Source organism: Pelodiscus sinensis, chromosome Z (assembly GCF_052426305.1).
Source record: "Pelodiscus sinensis isolate ZL-2025 chromosome Z, ASM5242630v1, whole genome shotgun sequence".
In the NCBI taxonomy this organism is placed as follows: domain Eukaryota; kingdom Metazoa; phylum Chordata; order Testudines; family Trionychidae; genus Pelodiscus; species Pelodiscus sinensis.
Window position 1 is genome coordinate 28,744,053 of NC_143085.1, and position 15,295 is coordinate 28,759,347.

General features: G+C 45.3%; 1 protein-coding gene across 4 annotated transcripts in view; it reads right to left on the reverse strand.

The window, feature by feature from the left end:
- The window catches only part of DNAH10 (dynein axonemal heavy chain 10), a 195,703-nt gene that overhangs the window by 110,507 nt on the left and 69,901 nt on the right, over positions 1-15,295 (reverse strand). For all 4 annotated transcript variants that reach the window (XR_012896005.2, XM_089775295.1, XM_075898516.2 and 1 more), the window contains 7 exons: positions 13,715-13,849; positions 12,773-12,925; positions 12,180-12,368; positions 11,928-12,074; positions 9,540-9,731; positions 9,244-9,362; positions 6,916-7,074 (listed from right to left, as the gene is read on the reverse strand). Coding sequence is in view for 3 of the 4 variants with exons in the window: in XM_089775295.1 (XP_089631421.1) it covers positions 6,916-7,074; positions 9,244-9,362; positions 9,540-9,731; positions 11,928-12,074; positions 12,180-12,368; positions 12,773-12,925; positions 13,715-13,849 (1,094 nt within the window). In the remaining variant the exon portion in view is untranslated. The remainder of the gene's footprint in view (positions 1-6,915; positions 7,075-9,243; positions 9,363-9,539; positions 9,732-11,927; positions 12,075-12,179; positions 12,369-12,772; positions 12,926-13,714; positions 13,850-15,295) is intronic.

Genomic DNA, 15,295 nt, shown 5'->3' on the forward strand with positions numbered 1-15,295 from the left:
TGTTGTCTTCATTTCTGCTGGCATTGTCTTGGCCTCTGGTTTGGCCTCATATGGTTTGGCACGGAATGTTGCATAAGAGAAGGTTCTCTGTTTGTTATAGGGCATATACCTCTTACGCTTATATGGAGGCGTATACATCCCAAGCGTTTTAAGTGTCATACGGGAGTCTTTGCCCAAGTGGAACACCTGATCAGTGGACTGGGCAAAGAGAGACTGACGATCAAAAGGTAAGTCTTCTACCTTGTTTAACAACTCTCTCGGAGCAGCGGCTTGGTGTAACCAGGACCCACGACGCATAACTATAGCAGTAGCTGTGGCTCTAGCTGCTGCATCAGCTGTGTCCAGGGCAATCTGCAATGCTGTTCTGGCTGTTGTGTAGCCCTCCTGTATTACCGCCCTTAAGATTTGGCGCTTAGAGTCTGGTAGGTACTCTAAAAGAGGGACTAATTTTGAATAATTGTCAAAGTCATGATTCGTGAGGGGAGCCACGTAATTACACTTTCGGAGAATTGAAGTAGCAGAAGAATATACTTTTCTACCTAAAATGTCCAGGTGCTTAGCCTCTTTGTCACTTGCAGTATTTTTATTTTGAGCCGTCTTTTATCTCTGTTGGGCGGCGTCCATAACGAGGGAGTTGGGCTGGGGTTGTGTAAACAAAAAGTCCATACCCTTTTGGTTTATGAAATATTTCTTATCTGACCTCTTGTTAGTCGGTAAAGAAGCAGCAGGGGTCTGCCATATACCATTAGCGATTTCCAAGATCGCTTCATCAAAGGGCAGAGCCAGTTTTGATTTCTGTGATGACTGCAGGTTCTTTAACAAGGGGTGTTGCTTTTGCTGTACGTCCATAGTCTGAATACCCTGAGACTGCGCAACCCTCGCAAAGAGCTCTTGAAATTGTTTATGATCTTCCATGGGAGATAGCTCCCCAGGGAAGACAGCATCGTCCGGAGATGATGATGAATGGTTGGCCGGAGACCCAGGGGTCTGTGGTTCCCTGTTCGGTGTATTGTTGTCCTCATGCTCGTCCCGATTCGAAATTGAGACAATGTCCTCCGCAGGTGCTGATGGAATGGCTGGTGAAGGAGCGTGAGGCAGAGGCACTGGACTAGTGTGTCGGGGAGACCATATGCGCGGGTATCGCGTGCTATGAGAAGGTAGGCGGTCATCATAATAATGATCATATCTCCGACGGTGCGCCAAGGGGCTCCTGGGAAAGTAGGCTCTGGGCGCATTGTATCCGTGTGAATATATCGAGGACCTTGGTGAGACAGATCTACCAGAAAGACGGGACGGAGAACGAGAATAGCAGGAGTAATGCCGTTCATCGCGGCAGCGGTAGTGACGACATGATGGTGATCGATGAGGTGATCGACGAGGTGATCTATGGTAGTGATTCCTAGTGGAGCCATAATGGGAAGCATGGCGGTTCTCTGAACAAGATGAAGCTGGAGACCAGGGACCCGGAGAGAAACCAGTTCGGTCAGGCGTGAGGGAAGAAGTTCGGACACGCCTTGACATGTGTAGGGACTCAGTCAGCACTGAATGATCAATGGGGGAAGATGGTGCTGTTTGGAGTGGTGTAGCCCCGGTCGAATGGCTGCCCTGTTGAATCAGCAGTGCCGTGGGAGCTGGAAGCTGTGCCGGTGCCGGAGGAGGCTGCGGTGCAGAGGGCTGTGCGGTGCCGATGCTCGCCTGCGATGCCGGGGTCGACGCTGGTGCTTGTGGCACCGTGGGGATCACGGTCCCAGCAGCCGGCGCCACCGGCATGGGTGCCGGCAGGATCGTGATCAGCTGCGCATGCGCGGCATCAGCCGAAGCCAGGGCCTCCATTGCTGACTGTAAGGCGGCTGTTAGAGCCGTTGCCGGCGCCGATTCTGCCCGTGGCCCTTTACAAGGAAGCCAGATCAGGTCTTTGGGATGAGCAAGACTTGGGGCTGAGGCACTACGGCCTTTGCCCATCTTGTCTGTCGGGTGCCTCGGCAGGGAGCCAGAGGTACCCGGTCTGTCCCCCGCGCTTCGTCACTGAGGTAATTCACCGGACTTGTTGGACTCTTTAGTTGGTGAACGAGCCAAGTGAGTCCCAGGGTCAGCAGGAGATGGAGCGCTGGACTCAGCCTGGAGGGCTTTATTGAATAAAAGAACTCTTAGCCGCATTTCGTGATCGCGTCTAGCGCGGGCTATCAGTTTCATGCAGTGAGGGCACTTCTTCGGAATGTGCCCATCCCTCAGACATTTGACACAGCACGAGTGCCCGTCTGAGTCAGGCATTGCATCCTGACACTGCACACATTTCTTAAACCCAGGCATAATCCTTGTAGATTGCCAGCACAATAAACAGTTCTTTTTTTTTTTTTTTTAAGGCTACTAAAACAACTATAACTTAGGACAGAAAAACAGAGATTTTGAAACTAACTACTAACTATTAACAACTACACTAACTATAAACTGCCAAGTGGCAATTAACAACTCTAAAGTAAAACTCCCTTTTCTCCTCAGGCCGGAGAGGGAGCGCGTCCTATGTCCGTCTGCGGCTGCGGACGGTTGAAAGGAAACTGACGAGCCGGCCCGCGCTCAGGTGTAACGGCTCGAATGGCGCAAGGCAGCAGGAGTGCATGTGCGGGCCGGCAGGGCTACTGCTAAGGAAGTTTCTCTGTTTGCGGTGCCGAGAAGAGCCCAGCACCTCGAGTGGAGCACCCTCGGGGACACTACTCGACGAAGAACTATCATTATCAAAGATGTTAGCTCAATTTTAGGATAAAGATATGATTTATACATAATGAAAGAGATTTAAGGGCTCTCTTGCCCTTTGCAACCACTTGCTTAGATAGCATTCACTTCAATAGGAATGCTGAGCTCACATGAAGAGACTGCTCGACCTCTACAAACTCAATCCATTCAAAATTTGCCTTTCAGGTTGCTTGCCTGCTAAGGCGCCAAGATTCTCTTGCTCACATGTGAGAGGAAAATGTAATTATTGGGCCTGACCCAAAGTCTGCTGACTTCATGATATACCCATCTTGGGAAAAGCAGCATCATTGTTAGGAAAAAAGCCACTGAATGTGTGGCACCCACGTGATGGGAGAGAACTAAATCTCCACTTGGAAGTTATAGTATGCAATTGGGCTGACCACATGGAAAAAATCTTCCCAACCAGCCTCAAGCTGCGCCACAAATCTTTATGGCCTCATAAGAGTCATTGAATTGCTCAGCTTTAGTTTCCTCATCTGTAAAACTGAAATATTATTACATATCTTACTCGAGGGCTACGTCTACACTGGCATGATTTTCCGAAAATGCTTTTAACAGAAAAGTTTTCCGTTAGAAGCATTTTCGGAAAAGCCCGTCTAGATTGGCAGAATGCTTTTCCGCAAAAGCCCTTTTTGCGGAAAAGCGTCCGTGGCCAATCTAGACCCGGTTTTCCGCAAAAAAGCCCCGATCGACATTTTTGCGATCGGGGCTTTTTTGGGGAAAACACTACTGTGCTGTTTACACTGGCCCTTTTGCGCAAAAGTCTTTCGGAAAAAGACTTCTGCCCAAATGGGAGCAGCATAGTATTTCCGGAAAATCACTGATGATCTTACATGAGATCGTCAGTGCTTTTCCGGAAATTCAAGCAGCCAGTGTAGACAGCTGGCAAGTTTTTCCGCAAAATATCTGATTTTGCAGAAAAACTTGCCAGTCTAGACACAGCCAAGGGGTAGGAATTAGATGCTGTTTTCAAATGCTTTCAACCAGAACACTCAGTCTATACAGAAGCTTAGCAATACTGTTTGCTCCCTTTTTACCACATACAGTGCACAAAATAGGCACATAAAATCTCATGTAATTGGTTAACAAACTAAATGCTCCAGTACCTCTCTCTCGCCTCAGCCAGGCCAGATGTTGTTGTCTCTCTAACAGTGTTTCCCAATTTTATTTGATCACAGTACCCTTTTAAACTCAGAAGAATTTCGAGGAATCCTTACAGCCAAGGGAGGCGGGCTTCCAGTACACCATTATTAAAGTAAGGATAGTAATAAACAGATGCTAAATAAGGCCATGAGATCAACATTCAGTTTAACTGCACATCTTTAAAAACAAATATCACATTAAATGTGTACAAAAAATGAAGCTTAAAAACTAATATGAATTTATATTGGCAACTTTCAATGCAAAGAGTGGTTTTTCTTCTTTTCTTGGCAAATTCTTTTTATATTTGGTTTAATACTAGAAAATTAGATTTGCATATCTGGTGCAGGATTCAGTCAATTTCTATATTTCGTTTTTGTTGCTGCATAATTCAAAAACCCAGTTTCACACAGTATGTGCTGACAAAGGGTAACAACTGATGAACTGCATGTCTAGATAAAGATGAATATTCTTGATTTTGACAGCAGTCTCCCCAAAATGTAATCAGAGAAACACCTTTAAATTGTTTTATTAATTGGCCATCTGAAGTGATTTTGATTATGTTTTCATAATCTTGCATAGAAAAGCCGACTGGCTTTTCTGTTAAACTTAATGGATTTTGAAATCAGTTATGGTTGTCATTTATGGCTGAAAAATACTTAATGATGTTTGTGTATAAATTGCGAAGATGATCTGCAATGTCACTGCAAATATCTTCATCAAGTTTGCCTTAATTTTCTTCAAGAAAATCATTCAGGGTGGGGAAACACTCCAAATTATTTTGTCCTACAGAGAAGATCCAAAACTGTAGCTTACGTGACAATGGCAAAATTTTATCTTTCTCATTAAAAATATTTACGTTCTTTCCTTGCAGCAACAGATTTACTTCACTTAGTTTTGTAAAGATGTCTGCAAGATATGCAACTCTCAATAACCACAAAAAGTTTGTTAAACAATCAGACAGTTGGAATTTGTGATCCAGCAAATATGTGAAGAGCTCATGATGCAACTCAAATAATCTAACCAGCACTTTGCCTCACAATAGCCACCTGACTTCTGTATGTAGAAGCAGGACTGTGTGCTGACTACCCATATCTTCACACATAATTTTGAACAGTCTTGAATGTAATGGTCGAGTTTTTATATAATTAATAATCTGTACTGCTTCGTCCAACACATTTTTAAGAGACGGAGAAACATTCTTAACTACCAGAGCGTGTCTGTGGAGAATGCAGTGACTGCTGGTGCAGTTTGGTACTATGTTTTTTATTTGTGTTACAGCGCCAGCCACTGTTCCTATCACTGCTTTGGCACCATCACTGCACCCATCAAAACATTTTTCCCAGCTTATTTCATGTGTTTTCATTAAGTTATCAATAGAATTGAATATATTCTCACCAGTCATATTGGTTGGCAAAAATTCACATAAAATTAAGTCTTCTTCAATAGATCTATTAAAATCATAATGGACAAATACAAGCAAAACTGCAAGACCTGCAACATTAGTGGACTCTTGTAATTGTAATGAATATTCATCACATAAATGCAGACAAAAAATAAGCTCCTTCTTGAGGTCAGCAGCAAGCTCGTGAACACGATGCATGACAGAATTGTTTGATAGTGGCACAGCCTCAACTTTTTGACAAGACTCCTGATCCAACATACACATTACAATATCTTTTGCACATGGTTTTATGAGTGATTCCCCAATTGTGTGTGCTTCGCAGGTGAGTGATATACGATAGCTAACTTTGTAAGACCCCTCTGTTGCGTTTTCTTTATCTGTTTTGTCAATTTTTTACATGAAATGTTTACTTTTTTCAACAGATTCAAGCTTCCACTTAAAAAAACTAATATCTTTATCTTTGTATTCTGAATGATTTGTTTCAAAATGTCTTCGCAATTTAGCAGGTACTAAACAACTATTAGATAATATTTTGTTGCAGAGTACACACTGGGCACTCGGAGCACCTTTATTTCCATTGCTTGTGAATCCAAATGACAAATAGTCCTCGCAATACCCGCGTTTCTTATTACTTGGCTGTAATTTTTCATAATTAACTTGAACGGCCTTGGTATCTTCCTTGCTGGTTTCAAAAACAAGATGGGTGCTTGAAATACTCATTTTTTTCTTTAAAGTTCCGTCTTTAAGCCAATGATCCATGGGAAATTTTGGTATCAAGAATAATGTAACCCTATGTGTAGATACTATTAACTTGTATTTTTAAAGTCACACACATGAGCCACGCTTCCTGACAACGAGTAAGGGATTTCCAGTGTTATATATCTTGTAATCACACCACTGATTGACAGCACCCCGCACCTCACTCTGCATTTTCAAAGGGACCTAGTAGCAGTAGCAGCCGCTGATCCCACTTCTGTTAATCAGCACAGGAGTCCTCTTTCCCCCTTCCCCGCTGCCACTCTGCCTTTTCATAGAGCCCTAGTAGCAGCAGCTTTGAAAAGGCAGAGCAGCAGCGGGGGAGGGGGAAAGAGGACTCCTGTGCTGATTAACAGAAGGGGGACCGGCAACTGCTGCTGCTACTAGGTCCCTTTGGAAAGGCAGAGTAGCAGTGGGGGGAAAGGGGAAAAGATTCTTGCACTCATCAGCAGAAGTGAAACCAGCAGCTGCTGCTGCTGCTACTTGGCCCCTTTGGAAAGGCAGAGCTGCAGCGGGGGAGGGGAGGTGGCTGAAAGCCCAGCAGGGAATCAGAGAAGGAGCCAGTGTCTTTGCGCACCAGGTCCTCTCTGTCTCTTTGGGGGAAGGGGAGGGATCAGGTTCTCACGGAACCCTTACTTTCACATCAAGGAACCCTGGGGTTCTGCGGAGCACCATTTGGGAAACACTGCTCTACTGAATTAGATTGAAAAAACAATATTGCTAGTTCCTAACCTTAAAATATATTCCCTTCTTTTTTCCTTATGACTGTTAGTCTAATACGTATTAAATATAAAATAAAGTGACTTTGCAAAATTCAGAATATCTAAAAGTTACTATAACAATTCTAATTCTTAGGTGGTTACCTTCGCTCTTTCTTGTCAGTAGGTTTATTAATTTCTCTGAAGATATTAGAGAGAACTCCATCTGTCCAATCTCGTGTGACAGGGTCAAGAATGCCATACAGCTCAATCACACTCATGGCTTTGGGGTTCAGCATATAAATCTTTGTCAATAATCCTAGCCTAAACAGAGAGGGAACAGAATGATCAATATTACCAAGACCAAGTCAAACTTTACACTAAGCAAACCCTAAAGTAGGGTAAAGTTTTAGGGAAGATCACAGCATTAGCGTACAGAACTGCTAGAGCAGGGCTACTTGATTCTGGAAGCCCCAGGGGCCACGATACCCACAGCACATGCCGAGGGCCACAACTTAAGTGTGGTTGCACATACATGCAAAAATGTATATGCAAATATTTATGCAACTATATGCAAATAGCTTATTTCACACTGACAGGCATGAATACAAAGATTAAGACAAGACTACACAGCATGCAGGCCCCATTTAAGTCAGTTCTGTTGATATTATTAAAATGCAATATTTACCCAATTTCCACCTATATGACAGCACTTTTAATGAGCAATGACAGTCCAGGAATTTAACTATTAAAACACATATCAACAGAATCAGAGGGGTAGCTGTATTAGTCTGAATCTGCAAAAGCGGCGAGGAGTCCTGTGGCACCTTATAGACTAACTGAAGTGTAGGAGCATAAGCTTTCGTGGGCAAAGACCCACTTCGTCAGATGCATCTGATAAAGTGGGTCTTTGCCCATGAAAGCTTATGCTCCTACACTTCAGTTAGTCTATAAGGTGCCACAGGACTCCTCGCTGCTATATCAACAGAAGACAATTATATTGATTACTTTTTTGGTTTGGCTTCACAATTTTAACAAATCAAACAACTGCCAATACAATATTTACTGAAATATAAGTACAATCAATGTGAAGTTAAAGGCACCGAGAGAAAAAGTGGCATGGCTAGAAAAAGAAACCAGGAATCCCGCTTCGCAGAATCCCTTCCTTTCTTCTTCCCGCCCCACCAAGCTCCAGCTCCCATAGTCCTCACAGAGCAGAGACTGGAACCCCCAAATCTAACCAACAGACCCACTGCCCACCTACAGGAAAGGAAAGAAGCCAGAAGCCCAGCTCCCTGTTCTAACCCAATGCACTCACCCCTCCTCAAAAGCCAGGCACTCTCCAGCCCTCCCACTCCAACCCAATGCCCTTTCCCTCCCCTAGAGCCAGGTACTCCCCAACCCCCTGCTCCAATGCCCTTCCCCTCCCCTACAACCAGGTACCTCCCAACCTCCTGCTCTAACCCAGTGCCTCACCTCTCCCTCAGAGTCAGGAAACCTCAGCTCCCTTGCTCTAACCCAATACCCTTTGCCTCCTGCAGAGCTGGGGACATAAATCTAGTGTGGTGGAGGGTTATGCCCTGGGTCTCACCAGAACCACACGCTTTTCCCTCCAGGCGCTGGGGCCCGTGTGCAGAGCAGCTATGAATGGTCCAGGAGCATTGCTCTGAACATTCCATTGAAGGCACATGCCGCTGCCCTCTCCCCAATCCCCTTTGCAGGGCAAAAAATCCAGAACACTTTTTGCCTTTTAAAAAATCCATCCGGATGGTGATTTAACATGTAAAAACAAGGACATGTCCAGGAAAAACTGGACGTATGGTAACCCTACCCAAACCCCAATACAGACCTCTCTCACTCTGGCCTCACTGCGTGGCTCTGCCGTCACCTCGCCACTTCTCTCGCTGCCCAGCTCTGCCACTGCTTTGCCACGTGCCTCGTTCCCCGGCTCCCTTGCTGTCCCCCGGCAGCTCCTGCGCACGCTCCAACATGACCCGGCTCAGTGCAGTGCCACGCAGTTCCACTCATGGAGAGGCGCTGCTGCTGTGGCCAATGTGGCAGGCATGCTCTGCTGCCGCCTCTTGCCGACTCCTTCCCCCCCCCTCCACCATCCAGCAGCTCCTGAGCATGCAACAATGTGGCCTGGCTTAGTGCAGCACCACACAGCTCAGCTCACGGGGAGGCACTGCTGCTGTGGCTGATGCAGCAAGCGTGCTCTACCTCCACCTCTTGCTTCCCCCCTGCCAGCCAGCACCTCCTGCACACACGACCTGGCTCAATGTGGCACCATGCAGTTGGCTTGCCGGGAGGTGCTGCCATTGGAGCCCACAGCAACGAGGCAGGCAGGCAGCCCAGGAAGTGGCTCAAGGAGCCACGGGCCGCATACAACAGGCCACGGGCTGCATGTTGAGTAGCCCTATGCTAGAGTATATTTGTCCTAATGGCTACTCCTTTTCAAATTCTGATTCCCTTACATCTATCTTCAGTGCTCACCTGGTTTGAGCCTGGCACAAAGTATTAATGACAACAGACTTGCCACCTCCAGTAGGTCCAACCACCATAGTAGTATGACGAGTTAACATTGTCTCATACATCTGAACTACTTTATCCACCTGAAAAATACACAATAACTTAGGTAATGGTGTATAAAAAGCTCATATGGGCCAGATCTTCAGTTAGTGTATATCAGTATAGCTTGCCTGACCTCAAGGGAGTCACTTCAAGATATGCCATATGAGGATCTTACCCACTGTTTACAACAATATTAAACAAATCAACATTTCTTCTACCTGGATTGGTAAAACGACATAGCCAGCTTCTTCCAGCACTTGTTCTACTGCATCATTGAAGTTGGGGTAGCGGACTCGGGGGCAATCCAGGCCAGGGAACAGGTCAGAGATCAAGCCAAGGAAGAGAGGTACATCTTCAAACACAAACTTAGGAAGATTCATATCGCGGAGTGCTCTCATCAATACCACATCCTATTCAAAGCACAACAGAATAGAGAGCCCAAATATTCAATTAATTTTCAAAGGTATAAATAGTATAAAATGTGTATAATACTGCTATACAATTATTTTAGCAATGTTAGCTTTCCATCATGGTGAAGCTGATCAGTTTCAACTGAGATTTTAAATTCCATTTTTCATTATATGAACCAAATTTCAACATGGATATTGAAATGTTCCAAATTATTGGTTGCTGCTCAAATTAATTCACAAAAGCCCACTGTTAACATACATACTTGCTGTATAAAACTCTACAAAACCCACATTTAGCCCACAAATATACTGGAGGGCTTGGTACAGTTAGCAGATCTGCATGTGCAAACATAGGTTTTGATTATACAACTAGCATATAAGTGTATCTGTTGAACATCATTTTGATGTTAAATTGGAAAATGTAACTCTGAACATTCATCTAGCCTTTGCATCCTAGATATAAAAATTAAGGCCCAGATCCTCCAAAGTATTTAGGCGACTAATGGGAGTTAGATGCCTAAATACCTTTAATGATCTAGCCATATGACTATGCAGGGCCACTTAGGCTAGCAAGCAGGCTGCATCAAAGGCCTTTTATCATTTCAGTGGGCTGCAAGATTGTCATAACAAGATGGTCTCTTGGATTAGAGGAGTTTTGCTAACTGCACTTGTGTACCTAGAATTTGTGAGGTGTATTGATTGAACCGTAACAGCTCTTTGACTGGATGAAGGGGGAGTGCATGGCTCTCACAGAAATTACTTCAGCATGCACCTCACTTAACTTGCCCTTGTTTTACTTGCATGCCACTTTAGTAATACCAGTTTAAGGAAAAACTACGCTGATGGAAACAAGTGGAATCTGGTAACCACATATGTGGGTAATAGAAAACAAAATGTCTCAGCCACATGTAGAACCCCTATAAGCTGCATGTAGCTTACAGGATGCACATGAAGCCCCTAAGACCTTCAAACATATGTATAAACTATATACAAACTAAGGATTACAATATCTGTATTTATAAAGCAGGGGAGGCCAACCTATTGCTCTTGAGCCACATGTGGCTCTTTGCTCACAGAAATGTGGCTCTCAGGGTTATGGGGTTACAAGTGGGCATGCCCACTTTGTGCACATGCCCCAGTTCCTGGAAGGAAAAGGGCGTGGCTGTGGCGGTGGCAGCTCCGGTGAGACCCAGGCATTGGGTTAGAATGAGAGGGGCCTGGGGGCACCTAGCTCTGGGGGAGAGGGAGGACGTTGGAGTAGTAGGGGGGCTGGGGGTGCCTGGCCCTGGGGGAGGGATGTGTGGTTCTTTGCACTACTATCCACAGCTCTTTTGGCTCTTTGTGTCTAACTGGTTGGCCACCCCTGTTATAGAGGTATCTCTCCTTTTATCTGCATTTTATTGATAAGTGGCCTACCAATATTGACTCACCTTTTCTGTAAATACTGCATATAAAGAGATGATATCCAGTGTTCCTTGTAAGCTATGTGCTAGTGTGGCCACTCAGGAGAGATTCAGATATCACTTGGCTGATTAGCAGAACGCCTAAGCTAGATTTTTTGTTACTACTTATGGTGCACATTCACACGTCTTGGTGCAAATTAAAAATATATTCCACCCATGGAGGGAACAGTGGTGGTACCTGAAGGTTGTGAGGAGCATGATGCTGCTCAATAAGTAAGTCATAAAAAGGGAAGACAAACTCTTCAGACAGAAAAGCATTCCTATTTCTGTAGCACCGTGGCTGGCCTGGCACCGGGCGCATGGCGGGGGGAGCGCCGGCCCCGGGCGCGTGGCGCTAGGCGGGGGGAGCGCCGGCCCCGGGTGCGCGGCGCTAGGCGGGGGGAGCGCCGCTCCGGGCATGCGGCTATGGGGGGGGCCGCCCCTGGGGCGCGCGGCTATGGGGGGGGCCGCCCCTGGGGCGCAAGTGTCCCTGCCCCCTGGCGCCCAGCAGGCGAACGGCCCCGCCCCCTGGCGCCCGGCGGGCGAACGGCCCCGCCCCCTGGCGCCCGGCAACCTTGAAAGGTTGGGGACCACTGCTGTAGCAGATATGAAAACGGCACTCACTACAACCAAGCATCAACAAACTGCTGCATACAGTGGGTCAGATCCTCAGAAAATGATAATTTCAAAGATCCTATGAGAATTTACACCAACCATATCAGGGCAGTTCCTCAGCTGAACACAGTATGTCTACCTCGTGAAGATCTGGTGATCCTCTCTTCAGTTCTCCAGCCATCACTAGCACTGACTTGAGAGCACGCAGTCCAAAATCATAATGATGCTGTTTTGAAAGTTGCTCTCTTGCCAATTTGTATAACACTGTCATCTTTTTAGCAAGGGCCTATTTGAGAGTGAATAAACAGTATTATAAAAAAGAAGTCCCAATCCACACTCCATGCACATACACATTTTAATTTTACTTTACTTTGGAGTAAACTTTCCCTACCTTTGCCAAAAGAAAACCTTCAGAAAAGAGCATGATTTCACAGATTTGCTGGAGATCTGGCACAATCACAACCACAGGCCTGAATAAAGCTTTTACAGACTCAGGGAGTTCAGTACGGCCCGCATACCCAGGATTCATGGTGATAAAAATGCCCATTCGTGGATCTAGAGAAATTTCTTGCCCTTCAAACTAAAATGAAAACAAATGTCAGACTATCCTGACTCTGAATTAAAAAGAAAAAATGGCAAAAATACTTTGTCCTTGCCTAATGTACCTTCTACCTGAGGATGTCAAAACTTTACAATAAATAATATATTAAACCACACAGCCCCTTTGTCAGGTAGGTATGTGAGTTATTATTCCCATTTTGCAAATGGGGAAATAGAGGAAGGGAGTGGTTAAAGGGAGTGCTCATCATTTCTGAAATTGAGGCCACTTAAGTTCATGGTAAGGCAGTCACTTAAGTACCTAATTCATAAGACTCAAGAGTTAAATGTTTAGGTTAATTAAACTGCATCTTATGACAGCTTCCCAGAATCCCATGCCTTAAATACAAAACTTGACTACTTTCTCAATTGTGTGTGTGTGTTTACCTGAAATGTTTTCAATTGATTCATTAGAGCATTTCGAATTGTCTGGATCTGAGAAGAGATGACTGAAAGTACTGAAGCATCTATGCGATTAAATTCGTCAAAGCATCCCCATGCCCCGCATTGGGCAAGACCGGAAAATATTTTACCAACTGCCTGAAAACAAAATGGAAACACCCGAAAAACAAAAAATATTCAGCGGAAGCACATTTCGGCATATAGTAAAGGACTTAACAAACCCTATGCCTACGTCTATATTGCATTCTCCTTGTGCGCCATTCTTGTGCAAAAACTTGCAGAGCGTCTACACTGCACACGTGTTCTTGCGCAAGTAAATTTACAGAAAAGCATCAGAAGAGAGGGCTTCTTGCGCAAGAGTTATTCCTCTCCCCACAAGGAATAAGCTCTCTTGCTCAAGAAGGCAGTGTGTACGGGCAACAGGGATTTCTTGTGCAAGAAACCCCTATGGCTAAAATGGCCATCAAAGCTTTCTTGAACAAGAGAGCTTCCACACTGCCATGGATGCTCTTACTCAAAAGGACATGGCAGTGGGAACGCGCACTTGCGCAAGACCTTTCGTGCAAGAACTCTTGCGCAAAACAGTTCTTGCGCAAGGAACCTGCACTGTAGACATAGCCTACTTGTGTCTGTCTTCCATTTAGGCTTATTAATTCTATGCCGTCAATCCACAATGATCTTAGAATCTTATCTAGTCACTGATTGTCATTGTTATAAAGCATACCCAGACTCCTTAGTTCCAGCCACCTCAGCAATTTAAACAAGGAACAACATTTTAAACTGTATTTCGTTTTCAATTGCATGAGCTTTGTTTGTAATTAGAAGAGGTCTTCTTCAAAAATTAAAGGCAAGTCATCTAAACTGGCCTTTATACATAATGGTACAATAGTATCCTGTTACCAGAGAATACAGCCTTCTAACTCTTACCTTGAAATCCATGCCTTCACCGCAGTTTGTTACAACACACAGCAAGCCCAGGGCTTTGGCCAGATCCTTGGTTGTCTCTGTTTTCCCTGTACCTGCTGGCCCTGCAGGTGCTCCTCCCAAAAACATAGATAGAGCCTTTGGAAAGAAAATACAAAAAGCAAGCAAGGATGGATTTGAGGAAGGTAACTCACTGCAATTCAGCTCAAAGGCTTCCATCAAAGATTGTCAAAAATGTCATCATGTTGATCAATAAAAAAGAGCTACACGCACACACACAAACACACACTTGGGGTGTTTAGCAAATAAACTAGTTAAGAGGAACAGATCTATCAGAAATTGTATCATACTCATGAATGTAATTATTTATTTCTGCTTCATCTCCTTTTGCGCTCTCCCTTCGTGCTCTCCCTTCATCTCCCACAGCTGCCAGAGTGTCTCTCCCCTAGCCTTTCCAGCTCTGGTTCCTCCCAGTCAGCTCTTACTACGCGCACCAATGTGGGGAGAGGAGGCAAAGGGGGAATTGCCCCAGGTCCTGGTATTTCAAAAGGGCCCAGAACTTCCAGCCAGAGCCTGGACCAGAACATGGGTCCCCTTTGAATTGCCACCACAGCACCATGTTGGGCACGCTGTTCAGCTTTAAGGGCTGGAAAGGGAGCCAACACTGCACTACTGTCACAAGGGGGCGCTGTTGCACAGGTGATCAAACTGACAACAGTCCCATGCACCAGGCTGGGAACAATGAATTCACAGCAGACAAAATATGCCTTTAACAAACATTATTGTAAGCAATTCAGAAGCAGTTCAAAAGCAATGTTCAATCTGAGTAGCTAGTCTAATTCTTAACCCAATTTTGATAAACACTCACACAAGCACATTCACACACACCACTCACCCTGGTGCTGGTCAAACCCCAGGTAATGTTGGTTGGTTGACTTAGGCAGAAGTCTGACATGAACATCACCCCAATATGCTGAATTGATGGACTCCCACTCATGCAGCAAATTGGTGGGGTATATATCCCCTCAGCGAGGGGCAGTTTGGGTGAGATGACGTACGTTGATTGCACCACCTGCGGGTGTGCTTACGACTGATCTTGGAACATCCTGCTTACAACACCCAATTCTTCTTGCTTAGCCACGTGCAATAAGCATCGGAAGGTCTTCGGTTGAGTTTCTCACTCAACGACTCCTCTTATTTGCCTCCTTTTATGCAGTTTTTCTTCCTCAGCACACACAGTCTTTTTTTCTCAGAGTGATAAACAAGTCCATAATCCATCAGGGCACCGACTCGGACCCTAGTATGGCCTCTCTTCAGCTCACTGTTAATCCACTCATGCGAACCATTCACACTACCCATGATTCATGACACTCCCGGTGGTGCTAAGAGTTGACTGCCCTTGGTCCCACCCCTTCCACCCGTGCCTCCACCCCTTCCAGAGGCACAGAATCAGGCCCCACACACGCCTTGTCCCCAGGCTTGTAGTGGCTGTTGATTCACTGGCTCTTCCACTACACGCACCCCAACAGCCTCTCCAGCAAAGACTGATACATAAGCAGAGGAAAATCAGCAGAGGATCACGCA